This window comes from Phoca vitulina, unplaced genomic scaffold (assembly GCF_004348235.1).
Source record: "Phoca vitulina isolate PV1807 unplaced genomic scaffold, GSC_HSeal_1.0 scaffold2, whole genome shotgun sequence".
Taxonomy (NCBI): Eukaryota; Metazoa; Chordata; class Mammalia; order Carnivora; family Phocidae; genus Phoca; species Phoca vitulina.
The window spans coordinates 93,998,162-94,025,688 of NW_022589705.1; the positions used below are offsets into that span (position 1 = coordinate 93,998,162).

General features: G+C 45.3%; 1 protein-coding gene and 1 non-coding gene across 4 annotated transcripts in view; one reads left to right on the plus strand and one right to left on the minus strand.

The window, feature by feature from the left end:
* The window catches only part of CLSTN1 (calsyntenin 1), a 76,419-nt gene that overhangs the window by 21,591 nt on the left and 27,301 nt on the right, over positions 1-27,527 (plus strand). For all 3 annotated transcript variants that reach the window (XM_032394091.1, XM_032394083.1, XM_032394072.1), the window contains exon 2: positions 18,133-18,255. In XM_032394091.1, the coding sequence (XP_032249982.1) occupies positions 18,133-18,255 (123 nt within the window). The remainder of the gene's footprint in view (positions 1-18,132; positions 18,256-27,527) is intronic.
* On the minus strand, positions 20,439-20,564 carry LOC116627135. The gene has a single exon (XR_004298433.1). It is a non-coding gene; the product is annotated as a small nucleolar RNA SNORA40 (small nucleolar RNA).

Consider the following 27,527-nt stretch of genomic DNA (forward strand, 5'->3'; position numbering starts at 1 on the left):
CAGTTGGTGTTCTCTGAGCTTCTGTGGTTTGGTGTCTTTGGGGAAGATTCTGTCATTGCTTCAAATATTGCTTCCTTCTTCTCCTTCAGGTATTCCCATTACGTACATGTTAGACCTTCTGTAGTTGTCCTGCAGTTCTTGGATATTCTGTTCTTTTGTTTGTTTGATTGTTCAGTCTTTTTTCGGTTTGCTTTTCAGTTTGGGAACTTTCTGTTGTCATATCCTCAAGCTCAAAGAACGTTTCCTTGGCTGTGTCCAGTACAGTCGGAATGAGACCTTCAAAGGGCATTCTTCATTTCTGTGACACTGGTTTTGATCTCTAGCATTTCTTCTTTATTCTTGTGTAGAATTTTCATCTCTCTCCTTACATTATCCATCTGTTCTTGCATGTTGTCTGCTTTTTCCATTAAAGCTCTTAGCACATTACTCCGGGTTTTAAAAACTCCTGGTCTCACAATTCCAACACTCTGCCATATGTGAGTGCTTCTGATGCTTGTTCAGTCTCTTCAAACTGTGTTGTTGTATCTTAAGTCTTGTAGTTTTTTGTTGAAAAGTGGACATGATGTGCTGGGTGAAAGGAACTGCCGGGAAGAGGCCTTCAGTGAGGTAGCGGTGAGGGGTGTGTGGGGGTGCTTCCTAGTGCTGTGAGTAAGTCAGTCTTACTGACTGTGAACAACACGAGCACCTCTCAGTCATCCCTCTCCCCACCGAGGTGGGACAGGATGGCTGGGTGGGCTGGAGGTGGGTATTTCCTTTCCTCCAGGTGGGTTAGGCTCTGATCAAGTAGTTCCTCCCAAGGGCAGGCCCTGTAAAGAAGAACAGAATGGTCTGGTATATTTCATAATGCTTTTTCTCCTTTCCCTCTGCTGGAAGCACTAAGGGATTTTCTCTGATATTCGCTGTGAGGATCTTGTAGGGCTCCTGGAGATAAAACTCACAAAAGTGTGGGGGCCTCCCGAAGACTGGGCCCTCCTGGAGTTTTTAGCTTTCAGACTTGTCCACACCGAGCCTCCAGCTGTTCATCAATTATAGTTAGGATCTCTTACCCGGGCACTGGTAAGAGAGGGTTCTGCTGAGGGTTTTGCTCAGATGAATTGTTAGTTCTCGCTCTGTATTCCTGTCCCTACAGTTTAGGGGGGCAGTGGTCTGCCCTGTGACCTCACTTCTCTGATGACATAAGAAGAGTTGTTGATATTGCAGTTTGTTCAACTTTTTACTTGTTGTTAGGACAAAGTGGTGACTTCTAAGCTCCTTACATGCTGGACCAGAAACCACAAGTTCTCAATATAACTTTTTTTTTTTTTTTAAAGATTTTATTTTATTTATTTATTTGAGAGAGAGAGAATGAGAGACAGAGAGCATGAGGAGGGTCAGAGGGAGAAGCAGACTCCCTGCCGAGCAGGGAGCCCGATGCAGGACTCGATCCCGGGACTCCAGGATCATGACCTGAGCCGAAGGCAGTCGCTTAACCAACTGAGCCACCCAGACGCCCCAATATAACTTTTTTTTAAAGATTTTATTTATTTATTTGAGAGGGAGAGAGAGAGAGAGAGAGTACCAGCGGGGGAAGGGGGAGAAGGAAAGGGAGAAGCAGACTCCCCGCTGAGCAGGGAGCCTGATGTGGGGCTCGATCTCAGGACCCTGGGATCACAGCCTGAGCCAAAGGCAGACCCTTCACCGACTGAGCCACCCAGGTGCCCCATCAATATAACATTTTAAAGCGTACAGTTCAGTGGCATTTAGTATATTCACAATGTTGTGTAACCACCACCTCTGTCTAATTCCAAAATCCAAAACATTTTCATCACCCCAAGTCACTTCGTCTCCCCTTCTCCCCTGAGTCCTTGGTAACCACTAATCTGCTTTCTGTCTCTGGATTTAATTGTTCTGGATAGTTCATGTAAATAGAATTATACAATATGTCTGACTTCTGTCACTTAGCATAACATTTTTGAGGCTTATTCACAATGGAGCGTGTGTTAGTGCTCCATTCCTTCTTAATGGCTGAATAATATTCCACTGCATTTTGTTTATCCATTCATCTGCCGATGGACATTCTGGCTTGTTTCTACCCGTTAGCTGTTGTGAATAGTGCCGCTGTGAATATTAGTGTATGAGTATTTGTTTGAGTACCAGGAACAGTTTTTGGGGTATCTACTGAGGAGTAGAATTATTGGGTCATATGATAATTCTTTGATTGAGGAACCAGAGAACATGCCTGAACTATTTTGCATTCCTACCTGCAGAGGGCGTTACTACCTCCTCCATCCCGACACCTCAGCTTTTTACCTCTCAAAGTAAAGCATCCTCTATTTCTTCAACTGTTCTTCATATCACTTATGACTTTATTAACAAAATCTCTGCCAGCCTGCCTCGTTCCTTTCTCCTTGAGTGCTCCATGGTGTAGATACCACCTTTCAGATGGGGCAGAGGGTTTAATAGAGCTCTGCATACAGGAGCAGAGTTGGAATGCTGTGGGGCTAGCACCCCCTGTCTGTGCTTTTCAGCCACTTTGTCACACCAACTTTATTTAACCAAGTCCTTCCACCATGTTGGTGTTGAACCACGCTTCTCATCTTCTAACTCGATGCTTTGTTTTAATGCAGGTCTTTACATTTCATCTTGCTGTGTGTGACCCACCACCCCATTCTGTCAAGTGAGTTTTGATCCTGACTCCACATTCCATCTGTTTGTTCTCAAATTTGATGTGAAGGCTGGAGACAGCCAACCAAGTATGAACTTAGAAAGGGTATGAGACACCGTCCTAGGTTTCCCCAGGTTCATTATTCAGTGACCTTTTGGGGTGTCATTAAACCCATTTAAGTCCACCCATCTTTATTTCCATCCAGTTTCCGTTTTGCCATCTTGTTCTTAGTCACAAGAAAATGAAAGTCTTCGTCAGATGCCTCGTCACAGTTTAGTACACCTTTTCTGGAGTTTCATTTGAGTTGTGGTAAGCATCGTTTTTATTGAGGTGCTTGGCACTTCATAAATTGTAGCTGAAGTTCTTCCAGCATCCCTGTCACTTTCCTAGTAACCGAAATGTGTAGATCACTTGTACTTGTGAGTAATGTTACCAGCTCTTCGTGATTTCTTTTCCTTCTCTAAAGGCACAAAAACCAATCTAGAATTTTGTTCATGATCAGTGTCAGACTCACTGAAATACAGTTTCGAACTGTCCATCTTCCCATTTTGAACATTCGGGTATCATGTGTTTTGCAAATTCCTTAAAGTTTAGTGTAGTGTAGCGATTCTGTCCGTATGTTTTCTCCGTGTCCTGCGACTTAACCCCCCCCCACCCCGAAACTTAGGAGAAGTGTGTCCTTTCCTTCTTAGTCTGTATGTCTTCCCTAGTCTTGGACTGGACTTCTCTCATCGTTACAGCGATTCTGCTCTTTCTACTATAAACGTGCTTCTTGAGAGACGAGGTGGCAAAATAAGATTGAGCGGTTCTATTTTCTGTGTTTATCATAAAAATGTTACATTGATTTTTAAGTAATGTAAGAACTCTGTGTAAAAGCATTTATCTGGCTGTGGGTAGTATTGTAAGAATGTAAGCAATGAGCAAAAAATAGGGGAGCAATGGACAGAATCTTCATTTTTCTGACCAGCTGTCCTGGATTTATTAGGCAATTCTAGTCAACTTATGACAGTATTTTGGGTAACAGCTGTTAAGGACTCTGCATTGATAATGAATGTCAGCAGGTCTTGGATGCTAGGTGGCCTTTTCTGAACTATATATGATAAAGTTTTCCATTGTATATGAAGGTCAGGAGACTAAAAAAAACATGCAGAACTTGGAAATTACCACCAGACTATTATGTTACGATTTGGGACAGCGCCCTGTCCTATTTGAATTTGAGACAAATGTGGTGATGATAAAGAAGAAAGGAAAGGGCATTCTTGGCCTGTATTTTCTGATAACATTGCAGAAGAGGAAATTTAAGGAAATCATGGCCTGCACTTTGTTGTGTCGCTAGATTTCTGATTGACTTGCATTGTAAGGGTTAATTGATAAATGGATGAATATGAACCAACTACTTGAAATGTTCTGATCGTGTTTTGGCAGTGAATTTGTTACTGTCATGTTATATATTTAATTCTGTAGAAAACTGCATAAAAATATATGTACTCTGAATCCTTTCCATGCTCATAAGCTAGGAACTGAGAGGCGTGAAAGGGCTCTGTTCCAAAAATATTTTCCTCCAGCAGCTTGCAGCTTGCCTCCACTTCTTACCTTAGTTTCTACTTTTATATTAAATCATTGCAGTTCTTTGCAAAATGCAAGTGTGGGTACCTTAAGTCATTGTCATTGATCAGCGCCCAACTCAAGTTCATTTCTCAGACCAACTGGCCAGTCTTAGCAGGACTGTGAGGAAGTGGAAAGTTGCTGCAGGTAAGTTTTGATTCGGTGCAAATGAGGAGGTCAGGAAAATCTGGAAGCACACACTGATGGGGGAAGGGGCAGGTGTACACGTTGGAAACTGGCCTGCCAGGGGAAGCTCTGGGAACCTGTTAGTAGCGCGTATAGAAAGGCAGTGGATTGACACCGAAGAGAAAGTTCACACTTTTGCATCGCTTTGCCTGTGAGAAATGCTCTATGTCACATTTCTGACAATTAATAGTCATGCGTGAGATGATTTTGCTTAAGTGGGGGGGGCTCTTGTGCTAAAATAAGCAAGGAGCCAGTGGCGATAGTTGGTACCAGCTATGAGTAAGTGTCCTAGAAAAGCTAAGCCAAAGACAGGTCCCTACCAAAATAGCCTGGAAGTGGGGGAGTTTTGGGTGGGGAGGACAAAGGGCAAGAAAGCATTTAAGAGAGCAAAAGTGAAAATGGCTCAGTTTCTCTGACAAGGAAACTCTCCAAATGTCTCTATTCATGAGCCTTCTGTGATACGTTTGTTCTTTGTTGGGGAGTGCGTCAGAACCAACTGGAGAATGTTCCATTCCAAACCTGCCCAGCACCAGGTCAGCCTGCCTGACTCAGACTCCGGGGGGCGGCCAGGAGGTGTAGTTGATGGGAGGCGTCTAGGGGATTCTGCCTCACACCGGGCTAAGGAGCACTGCTGTGGCTGATGAACTGAGGCATATTCTTTGCTCTCTGGTTTGGTCTCCCCTCCTCTGTTAGGATACTAATTTTAATGGAGTGTCTCCAGTTTCGCACCTCCCCTACTTGCTGCAGAGATAAACATCTGAAGGAGGAAGACACGTTCTCCAACTCCATCTCTTCCTCCCTTTTCACTCCTCCTCGGAAAACGTAGTTCTGAAATGCATGCATGAACAGCCACCACCTGAGGGAACAGAGCTTGAGAAAAAACTCAGGACCCTCTGGACCTAACCCAACGCCCACCCGTGTTGGTCAGAGAAGATCCCCAAGTCCCCTGGGTATGCAGACCAGCAAACAGTGCCCTTTCAGGCACCCATCTTTACACGTCCTTCTGGGATATTGTGGGATTCAGGCCGAGTGCTTGCTCTGTTGCCAGGGCTCCTGTAGCTGAGGGCAGGGCTGTGGGCTTCAGGGCAACAAGGTTGGCTGCAGGGCATTAATTACCAGCACCTGCGAGGGATCCTGTGACTCCGGGAGCACGTCCACCAGGACCCTTCCAGATGTGACCGCCTCATCCTGAGGGAGACCTCTTACTCCGTAAACGTTTAAGAATTATCCTCCCTGTGCTCATTGCCCATCACCTTTGGAACTTCTGGAAGAGTTGTGTAAGAGTTTTTGCCTTTGGAAATCCTACTGAGCTGGACACAAGGTTCCCATACTAGTGTGGCTGCCACATGACATTTGTGACATTAAAGAGAGGCTCTCAGTTAATACGTGAGATAGTTGCTCAGGAGACGAAGAATGGAACATGGACATTAAATTCCTATTAGCCTTGCTGGTTATGTTTTGGGTTGGTGCCTGGCCTTTTAATTTTATGTGGTAAATCTTAATATTGAGTAAAACAAAATTTGATTAGGAAAGTAATTGATTTCTGCACTTCATGCTAGTGAAATGTTTTCATTTAATTACTAGAAAAGTTTGTGAGTATGATCCTGAGTTACTTTGGAAAATTAAGTGTAACTTCTTATGAAAATCTGGGTGGTAGAAAAATGAGATAATAAGGCCCTGAGGTGTGGCCTCTTTAAATGTAAACATCAAAAAATTTATTAAAGACTTCTTTAAAATATACACATTTTCCTGATAACAGTGAATAAAATATACCAACTGCTCTTGATTGGCTTAGGATAGGTTGTTACTCTGTGCTCTGGATGGGTGCATAGACAAAGCAGGGCTTCACAGACCCCTCTGTAGAATATACCCAGAACTTGTTTAAAGAAAGAAACCCTTATATTGTCTGTCTGTCCATCTCTCTGTATATCCATCCACCCACCCATCTATCTGGCTTCTGTTCCAATCTTTCTCATAACAGTGAAGTGAGAATGCTGAGTTACGGAACCTGTTGAATAGTGTAACAAAGATGTCCATCTATAGAACTAATTAGGGGAACAAAAAGGAAGCAACCCTCTTGGGAGTTGGTTTTTTAGAATTTTTATTCTCAATAAAAGCATAATGTTTTTGTCTTTATTCTTTACTTCTTACCATTATTCAAAGCATACGGTGTCATTTTAGCTTCAAATGAACTTCTTTGTTGCTTTCAGCCCTTCTGTGTCACTAGGCTATGCGTCCTCTGGAAATGCAGCACCAATGTCACTGACGCCTTACTTGTATCCCCTCCCTGGTCTCTTTCCCCAGGGTAGCACTTGGGGGAGTCTCCTGGGAACTGTTAAGATATTGTTGCTGAAGAGAATACAAGTAAAATTTGAGAAAGGCAGGCATAAAAGAAACATATTGTTACAATTTGATTCTGAAGATGCTAGATTTCTTAGGGTCATTAATAGAGATTTCACTATGTTTTAGAATAGTGATTCTTAACGTGGACTGGTTTCAGCAGGAGTCTGAAGCCCCTAAAACCTCCTGCCTAGTGTTTTGTATGTTTGCATTTTTTCCTTCGGAGGGGTTTTTGTGGCTTTCTATAGGTTCTTTTTTTTTTTTTTTTTTTTAAGATTTTATTTATTTGACAGAGAGACAGCGAGAGCAGGAACACAAGCAGGGGGAGTGGGAGAGGGGAGAAGCAGGCTTCCTGCCGAGCAGGGAGCCTGACGTGGGACTCGATCCAAGGACCCTGGGATCATGACCTGAGCCGAAGGCAGACGCTTAACGACTGAGCCACCCAGGCGCCTCTTTCTATAGGTTCTTAAAAGAGTCCATAATGTGAAGATGTTATGAACTTTGCTTTAGGGGGTCATGCTACTTCCATAACAGTTCTCCAGTTATTTGAGTTTGGGGATGCTATATTTAAGCCAGACTTAATATGAGAAACATTCATTCCACTTGACTTTTTTTTTTTTAAGATTTTATTTATTTATTTGACAGAGAGAGAGCACAGGCAGGGGGAGTTGCAGGCAGAGGCAGAGGGAGAAGCAGGTTTCCCGCTGAGCAGGGGGAGCCCGATGTGGGGCTCGATCCCAGGACCCTGGGATCATGACCTGACCCGAAGGCAGACGCTTAACCGACTGAGCCACCCAGGCTCCCTCCACTTGACTTTTTTTTATCCTAATTTTTAAAATCACAGTTGAGATCATCACACTCTGATTTCTCAAAAATAGCATTGTGACTGTTGCTGTCTCTTGCCTAATCGTGTAGCTACATCTCTTTTAGAAAATTAGTCTTAATGGTAAACAAAATTGAGCATACAAAGTGCCTAGAACGTAGCCAATGATCAGTGAGTACATGCTGTATTTGATGTTGAATATACAAAACTGGGGTATTACTTAAGCCAGTAGAATTTTTTTTTTTTAAGATTTTATTTAATCTCTATACTTAACATGGGACTCGAATTTACAACCCCGAGATCAAGAGTCACACGCTCCACTGACCCAGCCAGCCAGGCGCCCCTCAGGCCAGTAGAATTTTCAGGTCAACACAGAACTGAATTGAAATGTATTATTGAAATACTATTTTTTTTTTTTAATTTTTTATTTTTTTATTTTTATTTTTTAAAGATTTTATTTATTTATTTGACAGAGAGAGACACAGCGAGAGAGGGAACATAAGCAGGGGGAGTGGGAGAGAGAGAAGCAGGCTTCCCGCAGAGCAGGGAGCCCGATGCGGGGCTCGATCCCAGGACCCTGGGATCATGATCTGAGCCTAAGGCAGACGCTTAACGACTGAGCCACCCAGGTGCCCCGAAATACTATTTTTTTAAATATTTTACTTACTTATTTGAGAGAGAGTAAGCATGCATGAGAGAGGGTGAACGGGGTGGCGGGGGTGGGGGCAGAGGGAGAAGCAGACTCCCCGCTGAGCAGGGCTCATCCCAGGACCCATGAGATCATGACCTGAGCCGAAAGCAGATGCTTAACCAACTGAGCCACCCAGGCGCCCCATATTATTGAAATACTCTTTAAAATGACAATCTCAGTAAAGCTGTTTGAAAAAAAAATCCTCAATACAATATTAGCAGAGCAAACCCAACGATGTCTAAAAAGAATTATACAACATGACCAAATGGGCTTTATTCCAAGTACACAAGGCTATTTCAATATTCAAAAAATCAATAATCCACCATATCAACAGGTTAAAGAAGAAAAATCACCGATCATGTCGATCAAAGCAGAAATAGCGTTTGACAAAATCTAATACCCACTCATGACAAAAATTCTCAGCAAGTTAAGAGTAGAGGGGAACTCTCTCAACCTGATAAAGAATAGTTACAGAAAAACCTAATTAGTAGACATACTTATTGGTGAAAAAAGTCAGGAACGTTGTAGAAACCACGAAAGCATTATTGTTTAAAATTTTTTCTTTCATGGCAGTAGACTTTATGATGAAATATGTCAGAGAGATATATTGGGTTAAATCATTTGCTATAGCAAAACATCCAGATAAATATGAATCCTGACTGGGTTTGTTTTTGATGCTATTAAGTAATTGTGAATTATTTAGATGATAATGCCCTTATGGTTTTAAAAAGAGTTACTGTCTTTTAGAGATGTGTGTTGAAGTATTGAGGGGTGAAGTGTATGAAGTTTGGGATTTGTTTCAAAATATTTGAAATTGGTGGTGTAGAAATCAAACAAGATTGGCCCTTTGTTGCTAACTGTAGTGGTGGAGTCATTCATTATTCTATTCTGTCTACTTTTATATCTTACATAATATAAAAAGATAAAATTCTTCAATGTAAAACTTAGTTTGGTCACACCCATTAGGGTGGCTACTATCAAAACCCAGAAAAGAACGAGTATTGGCGAGGATGTGGAGAAACCGGAGCCCTCGTGCACTGGTGGTGGGAACGTAAAATGGTGCAGCCACTGTGGAAGACAGTATGGCGGTTCCTCAAAACATTAAAAATAGAATTACTTGGATCCAGCAAGTCCACTTCTGGGTATATACCCAAAAGAGTTGAAAGCAGGATCTCGAGAAGATATTTGTACACCCATATTCATGACAGCATTACGCACAAGAGCTGAAAGGTGCAGCAACCCAAGTGTCCACTGATGGATGAGGATAAACAAAGTGTAGTATATCCACACAATGGAAGAGTATTCAGCTTAATGAGGAAGGAAATTCTGACACAGTATATAACATGAATGAGCCTTGAGGACATTATGCTAAGTGAAATAAACCAGTCATAAAACAAATACCCGCTTATTGGGGATAGTGTAGTCAAAGTCATAGAGACAAAGTAGAATGGTCACCAGGGGCTGGGGGAAAGGGGGATGGAGAATTGGTGTTTAATGGGGACAGTTTCAGTTTTGCGGGATAAAAAGAGTTCTGGAGATGGAAGGTGGTGATGGCTGCACAGCAATGTGAATGTTCCTGGAACCATTGAACAGTACACCTAGAATGGTTAAGATGGTTAGTTTTATGTTGTTTTTGACTCCATAATTAAAAAAAAAACTTGGGGCGCCTGGGTGGCTCAGTCGTTAAGCGTCTGCCTTTGGCTCAGGTCATGATCCCAGGGTCCTGGGATCGAGCCCCGCGTCGGGCTCCCTGCTCCGCGGGAAGCCTGCTTCTCCCTCTCCCACTCCCCCTGCTTGTGTTCCCTCTCTCGCTGTCTCTCTTTCTGTTAAATAAATAAATAAAATCTTTAAAAATAAATAAAAATGAACTTGTAATACATATAAATTATAAAGTTGGCTATTTTGAAGTCTACAAATGATTTTAATGTGGAAAACTTTGGTTTTCCTTAAGGAAGTGGGTATGTCAGTGGTTCTCAAGGGATCTGGGGAGGGTGTTTGCCCCCTGAGCACATTGGCAATGTCTGGAGACATTTTGTTTGTCACAACTGGGGACGGTGCTCCTGGCATCTAGTGGCTGGAGGCCAGTGATGTGGCTAAACATCTTGCAGAGCACAGGACGGCTCCACCACAGAGAATGATCTGGCGCAGGATGGTTGAGAGCCCCTGAGCTACATGATAGAGGTTTTCCCAACACTTTAGTATTAAATTTATTTGGGATTGTGATGAAGCCCTTAACCTATGCTTACAGATTTTGTCTAGAGGTTCTTTGGAAGTGTTCCATTTTAGAAAAAAAGTAATTTTAAAAAATGTATTTTACGAAGTCAGGGGAAAGTGATGCTGTTTTCGTTACTAGGAACGGTGTCCCCTGAAAGGGGGAACTACTGTTTGTAAATTTCATGCAGTGTTACTTTGGTTAATTAAAAAGTTTCCTCTTTTACTAAAAAAAAAAATGCCACTTTTTTGGTTTGCTTTTTTGTTTTACACTTAACAATATTACTGTGTATAATACTACTTAATTCCTTTCTTTCCTGAATAAAAGGAATAAAGTGAGGCCCCTACAGGGTTTGAGACTGTAGGGATTTCCTGTAGCTCTGGGCTGTACTTCAGACGATGATGATAGGGAGGTCATCACGGGAATGCCTCCTGAGTCTCCTTAGCTCTGCCCTCGCAGTTATTTCTGAAACCTAGCTCTTGCTTATACTTAATTTATCCACAAATATTTGTTGAGCACCTGTGTGCCAGGCACAGGGTGGGCTCTTCACTGATTTTATAATCCGCCAAACAAGGTTGTGGAAGGTGGTCCCATTCCTGACTTACAGTGCAGAAATAGGTAGGGGGTGGTTAAAGAATCCACACCTAGTTACAGAGTGAGTCAGAAACAAAATTCACTTACTTACTACATTCTGTCCGATCCCAAAGTTCCTGCCTTTTCTACCAGACTGCACTGTCTAAAACTTCTAACAGCATCTTGCTGTCTAAAGAATCAAGAGAGCTTATTGGTGGAGGGGGATGCTCCCCGTCAGTTGTAAGTCAGGCCCTCTCCAGCTGCACCTCATTATACTCCTAGAGCCGTACATTCAGCAGCCTTGCTGGGCCCATAATGTGCCACAGACCTGGTACACGTTTTTATTCTGTTTAAAATACTCCCTCACACCCGGGAGGCCTCAGTTATCCCTTCACAGATGGCCTTGGGAGATCTCCGCTTGTACTTTGATGGACCCTAGAGCTGATCTCGGATTTCCAGCCCTTCTTCCAGACATGGTAGCATGGCACTTCTCCCCCCGGTGGGTTTGGGTGGGGCCGTGTGACTAGTTCTGGCTGAATGAGTGAGGAGCCGTGTGTCCTCGGGTGGAAGGTGTCGCTCCCGTGACCCCTTTCCCTCTGGCACAGGGCAGGGCCACATTTGAGATGGTGGCTCCTAGGTCATGTCGGTCTCTGCTGGCTGATGAAGTTCCCAACACTGGGTGAGTCCCCTTCTGTAGTTTTTTTTACCACACTGTGTAGCCCTTTAATTATAGCCACGCCATTTTGGAATATTGTAGATGGCTGTTGCTGTTTGTGTCCTCAGCGAGCCTGTGATTTGATTCCCCAAAGCCCCGCACCTTGCAGCGTGCTCATGTGTGGTAGATATTCAGGAAGGATCTCTTGGGACAAAATCAAAGTCAGTGGGATGTGAAGCTGAAAGGACCTTTGACATTAAGCTGGCTTGAATGACCAGGGACGGTCTGATTTAAATAAGAATGTATTGGACTGAGGACTGTCCCAAAGAGAGTCTGTGAGAATGTGTGCCTTTTTACATTTTGATTTTGGGACTTTTACTTATTCTAAATGTTTCTTTGAGGTGAAAAAGAATCAGCTGGAGATTTTATACTTACAGAGTGTAGGACACTTTTCTGTGCAGATCGTCTTGAGCCGAGGGCCCGGTGACTCAGGTTACATTCTGCTCGTTCCCTGAGGCAAGGGCTGGAGTGGTTCATCCAAGCCGATCAATGGTACCTCTCGCCACCTAGTGGCAGCATTCCTTAATTGCAGATTCTTTGGATGGCCTGAGATGAAAAGCAAACAAGACGTAACACCGTCTAGGATTCGCTGTGAAATGCTGGCAGTCTCTTAAGACATCGAGCTGTTATTATTTATTATGTCATTCTTGGCCCAGTGTGACCAACCTGAGTTTCTGGGAATGAGAAGGGGCACACATTAAGTTCTCTTTCGAAAACAGTGGATGTCTCTTTATAGGAGAAGAAAGAAGTCAGAGGGAAACTGCTTGGTGCTGGGTTGATGTCAAGGCCACAGAGGTGGCTCCAGAACCACCTCCCCGGGCCTAGGTGACTTGTATGGCCTGGATGGGGACCAGCCTCTCCTCAACCCATAGAGTTGGGATGTACTAGGGAGGCCTAAGTAATATATTTGAAGTTAACCCTGAGATTGACTGTTGGCGTTCTTTTCCTCTTGATTTTTAAATTGATGGCAATTTCTAATGATTAAAATCTATCACAGGGCGCCTGTGGGGCTCAGTTGGTTAAGCGTCTGATTCTTCTTGATTTTGGCTCAGGTTGTGATCTCAGGGTTATGAGATCGAGCCCTGTGTCCGCCCAGCGGGGAGTCTGCTTGGGATTCTCCCTCTCCCTCTGCCCCTCCCTCCACTCACGCTCTTAAGTAAATAAATAAATCTTTAAAAAAAATAAAATCTCCCACAACCACAAAACCAGCCATGTCCTAAAATCATAGGCATGTCCCCAGATGGAACTTACATGTACGGAAGGTCTGATTGCCAGTCTTGGCTATTCCATGATTTCAATTAAAAATCGAATTGGCTTTTTAATGACCTAGAATGTGGTGAAATGAATCAGGTGAAGACTCTCAACATGGGTGACATGTTCCTTTATTTGTGATTTTTTTGGGGGAAGATGACAGAAATATTCACTTGTTTGTATAAATATTTGATAAGGCCAATTGAATGTGATGAAATATTAAAAATATCATTTATTAAATATTTAAAAGTTCAGTCCTTGGAACTGGCCGAATCTCTTCATTCTACTGCCAGCTGAAAGGAGCAATTTATAAATTCTGCATTACAAAATTAGGAACTGGGAATATAGCTATACAATTATTTTTGCTTTGAACCATTAGCCATTTTCAGCTATGGGCCTTTCTTTCTTCTTCCTTTCTTTTCTTTTTTTTTTCTTTAAGATTTTATCTTTAAGTAATCTCCACACCCAGCATGGGGCTCGAACTCCCAACCCCGAGATCAAGAGTCACATGCTCCACCGACTGAGCCAGCCGGGCGCCCCACTAGGGGTCTTCCCATGAGAGTAGCAGAGGGGCACACACTGTGCTTCTACCCACCACAGGCTTCCTGCGGTGTGCTCTGCCTGGCATTTCCACATTCCTAGGGGGTTGAACACAGTCATTTGGCTTACGTGTCAGGACGTTTATGGACTTGCACACTGGAATAATCTTCAGCTTTATTTGCCACGCTTATAACTTTATTAATGAAACCTTTAATATGAAAACAAATTGGAACCAAATATTGCTATTAATGGTGCATTGTTAATAGTAAGTCGAACTCACATTTTCTGTGTTTTAAAATGAGATTAGTGGGGCGCCTAGATGGCTCAGTCGTTAAGCGTCTGCCTTCGGCTCAGGTCATGATCCCAGGGTCCTGGGATCAAGTCCTGCATCGGGCTCCCTGCTGGGCGGGGAGTCTGCTTCTCCCTCTCCCACTCCCCCTGCTTGTGTTCCCTCTCTCGCTGTGTCTCTCTCTGCAAATAAATAAATAAAATCTTTAAAAAAATGTTTTTAAAAATGAGATTAGTGACAAAAAACAGAGGGCTTTGCACTACTTCCTTTCAGGTGGCCTGTTTCTCAGTATTGTCTCTGTAACTGCAGGCAGTGTTCCAGCCTCCGTCCTAGATGGTTTAACGAGCTGTCTGGGGAGGGTGGGAGTCTCGGCAACTGGGTAAAACACTCAGCCTGACTGCAAAGTGAGCTTATTTCCTGTGTTCGGTGGGACCTTCTCAGACCAGTGGCCGCAGCAGACTGTGGGGCCCCTGCAAGTTACTCCCCCAGGTAACGCGCCTCTGTCCTGGGGAGTATTTCTGGAGAAGGGCAGGTGGGGCACAACCATCTGAATTCTCTTCTTCACCAAGTCTCTTGTCCGGCTGTAGCTTTTGTGTGTGTGTGTGTGTGTGGGGGGTGTTGGGGGGAGATTTCCCAAAGGCCCTTTGAATTTTTGGTCTTTATAATCGGGGTTTGGTTTCCCCTCATATCTCCCTACAATCTAACCGCAGCTCACCTTTCCAGGCAGATCCCACGGTATTTTGATGTATTCTGTGCCTCCAGCTTCTCTAGTCTCCTTTACTTGTAAGGAACATCCACCTGCCAGAAACAAACAAACAAACAACAAAAAGCACCTTCCCAGTGTCTAAAAGACCAAATCATACCTGTTTTTCAGTTCTCAGCACCAAAATTATCTTCTCTGTGGGAGAATTTACAAACCAGAGCACTGACTTTAATTGTACTATAATGAGATTCCTTATGTACTCGTCCATCTAGCCAGTAGTTCCTGAGGAATGGCACAGTGCTAGGTGCTGGGAATTACCAGAGAACAAGAGGTCTCCCTCTCCTGGAATCTGTGTTTTTGTTCACGTTTGAATGGAGGAGAAGTCACAGCGACACCTAATGGCATTTACTGAGCGCCAGACTCTGTCCTAAGCCTTTCACCGAACAACCCATCAGCTGGGTACTATTGCCATCCGCAGTTATGGGTGGGGAAACTGAGGCCCATGGAGGAAGCCACGTAGCCTGCCCCGAGGCCCCCGGCTCACACCGCCGCCCTCTCCCTGACGGTGTGGCGACGAGCAGCCGAAGAAAAGGAAAAGCGGACGTGGGGACCAGAGTAGAAGGTGCTGTAGCTGGAGGAGGGAACGTTTGAACGGAGACCTGAGTGAGGTGATGAGTCCCCTGAGACCCTGTTGGGTTGGAAGAGGTCAGAGCTGTTTTAATTACGTTAAGACGTCGCTTGCCTTTTTCTTCCTTGTCTCTCGCGTGCCTGCTGGAGCTCTCTAGGGGCCGCATGACATGTGGCAGAGCGGCCCATAGGCTGCGGGAGAAGCAGGACTCCGCCGACTGTAGAAAGACTTGCAAACATGTGACACGTCGCCACTCTTCTTCGTAAACTCTGTTTTAAAAAGTATAGTTACTTCCACGAAAATGTTACGTTAACATGTAATAGGCTTATTGTTTTTAAAAATGAATTGATAAATAATAAAATATTTCTTGATTTTAGGGCGCCTGGGTGGCTCAGTTGGTTAAGCGACTGCCTTCGGCTCAGGTCATGATCCTGGAGTCCCTGGATCGAGTCCCGCATCGGGCTCCCTGCTCGGCAGGGAGTCTGTTTCTCCCTCTGACCCTGCCCCCTCTCTCTCGTTCTCTCTCTCTCAAATAAATAAATAAAATCTTTAAAAAAAAAATATTTCTTGATTTTGATTCCCAGTGCAGTAAATGCTGATTAGGTCACCAGTTAATAGATCCCACATGAACAAAAGCCACGTAGGGTCCTCAGGAACATGTGTCCGTGGGCTCTGAGAGCAGAGGTGGAGAAGCGTCCGTCCGGCTGCCATGCAGGGGGGCAAGGATGAGGTTGGTTACCTGGATTTTGTAAATAGTCCAGGTGAGCAGCACGGACGATGAGAAATGGCTCCGTCTGGATTGATTTTTGTGTGTGGATTTTTTTTTTTAATTTTTTTAGTGTTATGTTAATCCCCATACATTACATCATTAGTTTTAGATATAGTGTTCCATGATTCATTGTGCATAACACCCAGTGCTCCATGCAGAACGTGCCCTCCTCAATACCCATCACCAGGCTAACCCATCCTCCCAACCCCCTCCCCTCTAGAACCCTCAGTTTGTTTTTCAGAGTCCATTGTCTCTCATGGTTCTTCTGGATTTTTTTTTTTTTTTAACTGTGGTAACGCACACGTGAAGCCTCCCGTCGGAAGTGCACACTGTGTTAAGTACATGCATTCACGGTGCCGTGTGGTCGGTCCCGGAACTGTGTTCCTGTCACAAAACTGAAACTCTGTACCCACGAACCAACAACTCCCATGGGTCTGGATTTACTTCGAAAGTGAAGACGACAGGCTCTGCTCTTGGTTTAGGAGAGGCATGTGTAAATGTCTGGTAAACGCGCCATCAGTCAGCGAGACGGGAGCTTCTGTCCCGCCTCCGTGCTGGTGTAGAAGGGCACGCGGGAGCGGCAGAGCGCATGCCCGGGAAGCCCAGTCTCCTGGCGGCGCGTGCTGGTCGTCACGTGACAGCAAACACCTCGTGGTGGTTGGTATCACATCGTGGCTGAACACTGAATCTTAGTTTTAGCTCCTTCTGAAGGTGGACGTACGGGAAAGAATCGGGTCGTTCATTCAACCAATAGGCACCATCTACTTGGAAATAGAGCTTCTTCATACCATGCCTTCTACTTAGATCGGCTCAGCTGGGGCCGGCGCTCGGCGGTGAATACACACACCGAGGTGGTAATGTGAGCGCGCGTAAGGTGAAGGTAAAAAGAAGTGAGAAGGTTTGGGCCGCCCAGACCGTGCTGGGGGAAATGGGGACTCAGAGAGGGCCCTGGCTCTGAGCGGGAGGAGGTCTCACACGGGCCAGGCCCCGGGCAAAACAAATGGACAGGAATGAAACTGGGTTTCACCGGAGAGCGGACCGCCAGGATGGCAGCTCTTACCTTAGGATCAAAAGCACCCGTGCCCGTGCCGAGCCCAGAAGGACACAGGTCGCTTCTCCAGTGATCTGCCCCAGCCTTGGGGGTTGTGCGCATGTCCCTGGTGTGCAGGTGACACTGAGATTAAGAGGCTGGTTATGTGCTAAAGGTCACGCAGCCAGTAATAGGAGGGAGCTGGAATCTGACCTTAACGCGGCCTCACCCTCAAAGTGGGCTATTTGTAAACACTGTTTTCAGTCAAGGTTTTCAGAAATTTGCGTTTAGTTTTATTTATACGCTGTAATTTTTTTTTTTTAAGATTTTATTTATTTGTTTGACCCAGAGAGACAGCAAGAGAGGGAACACAAGCAGGGGGAGTGGGAGAGGGAGAAGCAGGCTTCCCGCAGAGCAGGGAGCCCGATGCGGGGCTCGATCCCGGGACCCCGGGACCATGGCCTGAGGCGAAGGCAGACGCTTCCGACTGAGCACCCAGGCGGCCCTGTACTCTGTAATTTTATATTCATAAGTTTTCTTTTATATTTTTATTTGTAATGCTAGTTTTAAATAGGTAATACTGTATTAGTATTGCCATAAAGAAGTGATAGTATATTTTTCTTTGTAACTTTTCTGTGATAGCTTAAAAAACAGATAATTTGTCTATAGCCATCAGTCATTTAATTTCTAGAGCAGTTTATTTCTTAATTCCGGTTGCTTCATAGACTCAGTTTCTATATTACTTACTCTGGAATTCAGAATTTCATCCCATTAGGGTCTTGATGCCAAACTTTTCAACAAAAAATACAAGTGTTGGGGTGTCTGGGTGGCTCAGTTGGTTAAGCATCTGCCTCAGCTCAGGTCAGTACTGGGATCGAGCCCCACGGTCGGGCTCCCTGCTCAGTAGGAATTTTGCTTCTCCTTCTCCCTCTGCCCCTCCCCCCTGCTCGTGCGCTCTCTCTCTCTCTCACACTCTCTCTCAAATAAATAAAATCTTAAAAAAAATTACAAGTGTTGCCTTCCAGACTAATGAGTGTTTTATTATTTTAGTAATAGATGTGTGTCTTTAAAAGCAGTGGAGTTTAATCATTCTGACCTGGTCTGTTCCCTTCTTTTTCTCTTTTTAAACACAGTTAACAAGCACAAACCATGGCTCGAGCCCACCTATCATGGCATAATCACAGAAAACGATAATGCAGTGCTTCTCGACCCTCCTCTGATTGCCCTGGATAAAGACGCACCTCTGCGATTCGCAGGTATGAACGCGGCTTTTATCTTACTGTTGATAAATGCGGACTGGATGCGAAGCATTTCACATATCCCGTTTAGATGATTTCTGAGCCTGTCTGAAAATGTCTTGATAGTTAAGAGGTGTTTGTGGCTTCTGTGTATGACATTTTTTCCTTTTAATTTTAATAGTTGGAGTAACTGGAAAGAAAAAACCTGTCCTTGCTGAAAAGCAAAATATTTATTGCATCATTGTATTCCTCAGTGTGACCAGATAGAGAACACCTAGACCAGTGTATCTCAGACTAGCGTGCACACAGAGCACCTGAGGATCATGTTTTTATGCGGATTTGGGTACAGCGGGTTGGGGAGAACCTGCGATTCTGCCTTTCTGACCTGTTCCCTGGTGCTGCTGGTTCGTGAGTGGCTCGAGGCTGTCCTTGTGTGGCCCAGATGTCAGGTACCAGGAAAGACTGAGCTGAGAAAATGGAGCCGTGTTTATAGAGGAATCCTTTTGGCTTAGATTTTTACTTTTAATAAATTTTTAACATGAGTTGCTTCATAAGCTTGTAACGTAAGTATTTATAAGAGACAAATCTCTGGGATTGCTTTGGAGGTTTTCTGCTTTGTAACATTTAATAGCACTTTCCAGATCAGAACTGTGCTTGCTTTTACACAGTGACTATAGTAGCTTCCTTAGCTGGGGGGGAAAGTGCTGCTTCACCCTTGGTTTGCCTCAGAGTCAAAACTGACATTGTGACGGTAATTTTTGTAAAGAGTAGTTTTTGCAGGATGTTTTTCCCGAACCCAGTTTCTCATATTAAAGAAGGTGTTCTCTTTGTCTAGGGACAGATATGGACTATTCAGTGAACTCGTATAGATTCTATCGTACATTAATTTTACTGTGGTAAATTGAGGGAAATGAGTGTGCGGTTGTTTCTGAAGAGCTATTTTTACAATGACCGTGTTCTTCATATTCTGTTCGAGTGCCACATCCCATTTTCAGGAACGTAACCTGAGCACCAGTTTGCGCTCCTCGAGTCAGTGGTGGAGACAGACCAATTAGTTTTACTTGTTTATTGGTTTTTACAGAGAAACCCAGTTAGATGGACAGGAGAGGAAGCGCTCTGTGCCGGGAACGCACATAGTGTTTGTCTATCAGCTGAAGTGGTTTGTTCCGTTTTGTTTCCCCTAGGTTTAAAACCATTTTAGCATTGCGTGTTGGTTTTCTCTATAACTACCTAGGTTTTGGGGGTGTTTGTGTGTGTATATATATATATATATATATACACACACACACACAGACATCCCATGTGTACCGTATGGTTATTATGTCCAGTTCTTCCTCGGGAGTGGGATATTTAGTGCTGTGTAAATAAGTTTATGTTTTAGAGTGGATTTACACCTTTCATGCATTTGAAGAGGTGACTGCAGTCAGGAGTTCTAGACTCATTCCTTTGGGTCTCTCTGTGGAGTATCCGCTGCAGACCTCTTGTGTGCAGAGCACCCTCCTGCTGCCTCACTAATAATACGGAACGTGTATAGAGCCTTTGAGATCTTGCAGGCGCTGTTCTAGGTTCTTTACAAATACAAATTTTTATGTAATCCTCCACGGTCTTAGGGGGTAAGTACGCTTCCTGCCATCATCCCGGTTTGTTTCTTTCTTTCTTTTTAAAGTCAATACATTTTTATGTAAGGAATTTACATGTGATTCCTTCCACTCCCAATCACCTTAGTTCCTCCAAAGTCAGAATCGCAGTCTTCAAAATAGTCCTTTTCAAAGGAACTTTTTTTCAGTCCTGGTTGTCACTTCTCAGTCCACAGTTCCTCCGGTTAGGCTTCTTTGACCTCCGCTTGAATATGGACATACTTCAAAAATTCCCCTCATGTTTCAGGTCAGAGTAGATGGATCTGCCTGGTTCTCAATTTCAGACACCCCCTTAACCTGAAGAAGTTCAAACCGTGTTCACCCCGGAACGATCACCCCCTAGCACTGGACAGATTTGGGGGATATGCTAGTACCTTGAAGTCCAGACATTGTGTTCTCAAGTGAGAAGGCATCTTTGTTTCATGTCGATGTAAAAGTTAGAATGTTAAATTCAGTATAGCTGAGATTTCTCTTATGTCCTAAGCTTTTAGTCATTTTGTGGTCCTGGACCCAGCCTTCCTGTTGACCAGCACCCCCACCATCAGTTTCCCCCGTTTTAGGTGTCGTGTTCCTTCTTATCCGTATCAATAATCAGACTGAATAGTGAGTTCTGGGCTGCCAGACAGGACTTACCTCGTGCTCTTGTCTAAGTCTTTGCCCGCAAATGAAACAAAAGCAGATGCAAGTGCTTTCTGCCATCCCCATTTGAAGGAGAGGAAGCTGGAACACAGAGCAGTGACCCCATCTGTCAGCATGTGTCAGAGGCAGGGTGGCTCTTTGCCATGATGAGGCCCTGGTGGGCACTGCAGGAAGCTACAGCGGAAGCAGGAAGCGAAATACACTTTGAGGAAAGAGTCCTATTAATAAAATGTCATCTATTTTTTCTTTCTCGTTGGATTAGATGTTATTGCAGCATTTACCAAAATCTAATGTATTATCATGAATGAAATAATACTTATTTTAAAGTTGTATGTTTTTAGGGGTTCCCAGCTGTTTTTTATTGATGTGCAAAAGTTAACATATTGAGATTTAAAAAACTATGAAGAGAAGCAGTTGAGAGCCAAGTCACAGTGGTAACGTGATTGTATTTGCCCTAGTAGACAGGTAAATTGGTCCTTTCCTTCTGGAGATTTTCACGGGGGACCAATTATTCTTATATTCTTTTTAAAAAATATAATCCACACAGCAGAAAATCCACACAGCAGCAAAGTATACAGTTCACTGGGTTTGAGTATATTCACAGGATTGTGCAGCAATCAACCACTGTCTGATTCCAGAACATTTTCATCACCCTCAGAGAAATCCTTGCACCGATTAGCAGCCTCTGCCCACATCCCCCTCCCCTTTGGCAACCATTCATCTAGTTCGTGTCTGTGGATGTGCCTGTTCTGGATTTGTTGTGACTAGTGTCTTCACCTCACCTGGTAATTTGAAGCTTCACCCATGCTTCAGGAGTCACATGCATCCGTCCTTCCTTTTTATTGCTGAATAATATCCCGTCGTGTGGACATACCACATTTCCCATTTGTCTGTTCATCAGCTGACACGCATTAGGATCGTTTCCACTTTGTGGTGATTATGAATCATGCTGAAGTGAACATTAGCGTACAAGTCTTCGTGTGGACGTAGGTCTCCGGTGTGCGTGGGTGTACTCCTGGGCGTGGAGTTGCTGTGCAAACGCTCTTCCTAAAGCACAGCCCTGGTCCCCCCGCCCTGGGGGGCGGCAGCTGGGGGGGCCTCCCTCCCTCCTCTGTTGCCATGGCACCCGTCCCGCCGCAGCTCAGAACGCCGCCCCCCTGAGGCCATAGCTGGCAGGTACGTCAGGAACACAGACCCCAGCCTGGGCTTGAGTTCTGTCTCGGCCAACTACTGGCTGGATGGCCTTGGGCAAATGACTGAACATCTCCGTGTCCCAGTTTCATCCGTCGTAAAACGAGGAGAGTGACGTCACATACCTCCAGGGCTTGGGGATTATTTGCTTATTTATAAAAATGAAGAGCTCAAAACAATGCCTGGTACATAGTAAGTGCTGTATACAGTGTTTGCTGCTGCTGTTATTAATAGAATCTTCTAGAAACATTTTATTTAACATTTCGTGAGAAATGTTTTTCTGTCTTTCTGTAATAGTCCTCATAGTGTTCCATTTTCTCACTGAGTTTCGTAAATAGTTTTTTGGGTAAGGCAGAGGCCCTATCGGGAGGCTTATTTTGATCTTAGATTGGTTTTGGTGATGAAATGCAATTTAGTTTACCAGCATGATGGTGCTGGTGCTGTGGCAATGGGAGCATCCAATGCTTGCTGAGCAGGTGGCAGAGGTTGTTCTAAGGGCTTTACAGGGGTCACTTCCTCTGATTCAGCAGACTCCTGCAGTGGGTGTGCTCGCTGCTGCTGGCTTTCCGGGGGGGGGACTGCAGGTTGGAGTGTGTCCGTCAGCAGCATGCCAGCCTCGTTCTTCACGTAGTCCCCAGCGCCCAGGCTGGCGTGTGGGAGTAGCCGATGCCCCACAAACACTCGTAGAAGGAACGAGAGGCTTTGCCCAAGATCACCCAGCTCAGAAGTGGTGGAGCCAGCCTCAAGCCAGGCAGTCTGGCTCCAGTGTGGATTCATACATTCGCTGTGCCCACTTCCCCGACGTTATCTTTAAAACACTGTGAACGTCCCAGCTCACAGTCGTATCCCCTCACGGGACATGAGTGTGGGCAACCACCACGGCTTACTTGTCGAAGCCCCGAGATAAATACACATAATGTTGGAAGCTTAGTCACCAGAGTGCTTTGTAAATGGTCTCCAATCAGACACTAGTGTTGAACATACAGGGTCCAGCCCAGATTGTTTCCTTGGGGAAAACCCAGAGACTAAAGTCTTGGTACTTGTCAGCTATTCTAGGAAATTAAAATGAGTCAATTCCTCACTCAATCCCTTTTCCATAATCTGCTAATAGCCCAGGTAGACGTGGGTATGGAAGTATGTTGTATGTTTTATGTATTCCATGGGGACTTAGGAGCCCGCACCCCTTATATAGGCCACCCCTCCTCACTGCCTGGAGGAGAAACCCCAGTCTCCCCCTCGCCCCCTTGTTTGCAAGCTCTTCCCTTTACTACGTGGTTCCAGCCCAGCACTCATTTCCTGCCTCCCCAGATGGAGTTCGGATCATTTGCAAGAAGAGAATCCAAAGGAAATTTCAGGGCAAGAATGGGAACTTTATCTTTGTTGATATTTAGTTAGAACCAGCTCAGATCTGTGATACTTTTCTCCATATTCTGGGTAATTTGTGTGACTCATGTGGCCTGAGGATGGCCAGGGGGGTTGACCGCCACACATCACCACCCAATTCTGCTTTTTTAGCAGACGCAACTGGGCAGACATTGTGTTTTGCCACAGTGACTTGGATATATTCGGTTAAGCCACATGAAATCGCCATTGTTGTGTGTCGAAAATATCAAAATATTTGAAAAAATAGAATGCCAGAAATTTCATGTGGCTCAGCCTAACATAAGGCAGTTCTCCATTGAGTTAGCAGTTTTCAGTATCTGAATGTTAGGCCAGAAACTCCACGTTAAGTTATGGACTAGAGGGAATTCATTTTGAGTGCAGTTGCCTTCAGGAGAGGTTTGAGATAGTAACCATTAAATATTAGGTAGCCACGCCAGGTCTCCCAGAGAATAGAAAAAAAGCATAAAAGTTGGTGTTTATTCTCAAAGCACCGATAATCTAGGTGGGAAGCAAAACCAGCATTGACCAAGAGTTAAGTGGGGATACTTGGAGTTTATAATTTAGTGCCAAGTGAGAGCGGCGACACGCAGCCTGGACTGGAGACGGTGTGGGTTAAAGAAGGTACAGAGGTGACTGGGCGTGAAGGATGAGCAGACCTGACATACCCAGTGGAGAATGGTCGAGCAGGGGTGGGAGCCGGGGGGCTTCCAAAGGGAGAGATGGACAGCTCGTGGGGCGTGTGGAGTGAGCACACCGTGCAGGAGCAGAGGGTTGGAAGTCAGCTTGGGGCCCCAAGATTTCTGTTGCCAACTTGAGTAGATGGGATGTTTCTGCACATGTGGTTTTTAATACCGTGTCCACATCACCCGGGCCTGCGCGTTGAGTGCAGTCACTGAGGTACAGCCTCGGCTGCCTGAATCTAAACGTCCAGGAGGAGAGCCTAAGAAATCTGTATCCAGCCGGCGAGGTTTGGAAGCCAGTGACAGGCCAGGCTCTCGAGTGTAGACCACATTGTAGCTGCATTGCAGCTGCCTGTGACACTTGTTAAAAATGCAGGTCTACTGGGCTGCGCCGCAGAGCCGCGGAGTCAGAATTTCTGGGGATGGAGCTCGACAGGCCACATTTTTAACAAGCTTCTCCGGTGGTTCTTGGCACAGGAAATTTGAGAGTCGTGGCTGAAGCCAGTGAGGAGCTTGGAGGGGAAGCCCCTGGGTGTGTGGTGGTTGCTGCACATTTAAGCTGGAAAACTGGGGCGCTGGGCGGCTCAGGCTGGGCGTCTGCCTCCGGCTCAGGTCGTGATCCCAGGGTCCTGGGATCGAGCCCTGCATCGGGCTCCCTACTCCGCGGGAAGCCTGCTTCTCCCTCTCCCACTCCCCCTGCTTGTGTTCCCTCTCTCGCTGTGTCTCTCTCAGTCAAATAAATAAATAAAAATCTTTAAAAATATATATATAAACTGGAAAACTGCTCTGATTAGAGCAACATTCAAGCTTGTCCCAGAAATTAGCCTGGACTAGTCAGCAAAGGAGTCAAGTCACTGAAAATAAGGGTCAGCCTGGACATCCAGCTGGTGAGCATGGGCCCAAGGCTGTGTAGAGAGAATTGGGTTAGGGGCAAGAGTGGGACTAGGAGGGACATGGTATTGGACACTTGCTCTCAGCAAATGTCTATTTTTCCTTCTTCTTTTTTTTTTTTTTTAAAGATTTTATTTATTTATTTGACAGAGAGAGACAGCGAGAGAGGGAACACAAGTAGGGGGAGTGGGAGAGGGGAAAGCAGGCTCCCCGCTGAGCAGGGAGCCCGATGCGGGACTCGATCCCAGGACTCTGAGATCATGACCCGAGCCAAAGGCAGACGCTTAACGACTGAGCCACCCAGGCGCCCTATTTTTCCTTCTTAACAGCCCCTGACCTCTTTCCTGTTGGGTCCAGATGGTGATCTGCAGTCCATTACCACACCTTCCCCAGCCAAGTGCATGCACAACCCAAGCTTGGCCAACTAGATGCTCCCTCCGTGGATATGAATATTGAGCAGAGGGACAAAGATGCTAATACTGTTTGCAGTTGCATTTCATCCACCCAGGTCGTTTTGCTCTGGGAGTGTTATGGCCCCTATTCCTGCCTTGTTTTTTTTTTTTTAAGATTTTAAAATTTTTATTTATTTAACAGAGAGAGACAGCGAGAGAGGAACACAAGCAGGGGGAGTGGAGAGAGAGAAGCAGACTCCCCACTGAGAAAGGAGCCCGATGCGGGGCTCGATCCCAGGATCTTGGGATCATGACCTGAGCCAAAGGCAGACGCCTAACGACTGAACCACCCAGGCGCCCTCCTGCCTCGGTTTCTGGCTCTTTCCAAGTCCTTTTCTCTGGCTTGCAGTCAATTCCATGGGCTTCTGATGGTTCTTCACTGAAGTCCCTTTTTGCCTGAGTTTAGCTGGAATGGGTTTCTCTTGCACCCGCAGAACCCTAACTGTCCGAGCCGGCACTAGTGACCGGCTTAAGATCCCTTAATTTAAGATCCCTTAAATGTTTCCTCCTGAAACTGCCTTTGATTAGTCCTTTTGAGATCCCATCAGACATACTGCAGTATTTTAATTGTTTACTTGCCCCTCGCTTTGCTCCACTTGGGCCCATCTTCCTGGTCTACCGCCAGGTCTGTAGCTGGTGGCTCGGCGGGCTTAGTGATGCGTAGGGTCCCACAGCTGGTACGGAAGACCCAGGTCTGCCCGAGCGTGAACCTGGCGCTGCTCCTGCTGCAGCAAGCGCCACCGGGCCAGACGGTGTCTAAAGTTGTTCTAGGCAAAAGGACCCGGCCTGCCAGCGATTTAATAAGTACGTGGATTTGAGGCGCCAAATCCTTTTGGTGCAGCCCATGATTCAAGTAGCCCCCTTAAATACTGAAAATAGGTGAGGCTATGTAGGAAAGACAGAAGTACACCCTTTTGCTGTTCTCATTATAAATGGATCCAGTCTTTTAGAGAGCAGCCTGGAAATACAAGCGTTTAGATAATTTATATTCTTTTATTTGATAATCATACCTTTGAGAGGCTATTCCTTAACACATTGTAATACAGATGCATGTTCAAAGCTGCAGCTCGCATTCCCATTCCCCGTCCAGACCTTCTGTCCGTGGTCTCTCCCATGTCAGCTGCAGGGAACTTACTAATCCTTGGGTTTCTCACTCGTAATTCCACGGCATTGTACGTACTTTCAGAACACAGCCCGAGTCTGACCACTTTCAGCTTCTCGTGCCTGCCTTATTCCAGTAGCCATCCTTGCCTGCTTGTAGACTTATTTCCAACTCAGCAGCCAGTTGGATTCTTTCAAAATATAAACCATACTTTTTTCCCTGCATAAAACGTTCCAGTCATTTCCTTCTCACTCGGAGGACAAGCTGCAATTCTTGTAGCAGCCCCTGTAGCTTCAGGTTACTCATCTTTGTCGGACCTCCTCTGCTGGTCTCCCCTTTGCCTAGCCACTGCAGCAGCAGCAGCCTCCAAGTTCCTAAGCCAGGCCAGGCCCAGGCCTGCCTCAGGGCCTTTGCACTTGCTGTTCCCAGTCTGAAATTCTTCCCTAGATAATCATGTGGCTTGCTCCCTTAGTTCCCTCTGGTTTCTACTCAGACATTATCAACGAAACCTCCCCTGAACAGTGAAATATAAAATTGAAACACCCCATGGGCGCCTGGGTGGCTCAGTTGGTTAAGCGACTGCCTTCGGCTCAGGTCATGATCCTGGAGTCCCGGGATCGAGTCCCGCATCGGGCTCCCTGCTCTGCAGGGAGTCTGCTCCTCCCTCTGCCCCTCCCCCCTCTCATGTGCTCTCTCTCTCATTCTCTCTCTCTCAAATAAATAAATAAAATCTTTAAAAAAAAAAAAAAAAATTGAAACACCCCATTGTCTTCCTACACACTCTACATTCTCCTCCTCCCGCCTCCCTGCCTGGTATCTCAGAGGAGAGAGTTAGGGAGTGTACATCTTTTGGCAAACAGTTCCACTCCTCATGATAAACTCATGGTCAGAAACAGTCTCAAGGACATTGCTTGAACGAGCCTCTTTATACTTTTTTTTTTTAAGATTTTATTTATTTACTTGACAGAGAGACAGCGAGAGAGGGAACACAAGCAGGGGGGAGTGGAGGAGGGAGAAGCAAGCTTCCTGCCGAGCAGGGAGCCTGATGCGGGTCTCGATCCCAGGACCCCGGGACCATGACCCGAGCTGAAGCCAGACGCCTAACGACTGAGCCACCCAGGCGCCCCAGCCTCTTTATACTTTTATTCGGTGATGCACTACGTAAGCAGCATTACCCACGATAGATACCTCATGGCAGGGTCTTAAATCTGCACTCACCTACGCAGCGGCCTTTGCCAGGAAGGCACCCTCGGTCACTGTCAGGTATGCCAACTCCGATAATGTGGATCTGGATCACTGTTTCTCTTTAGAAGAG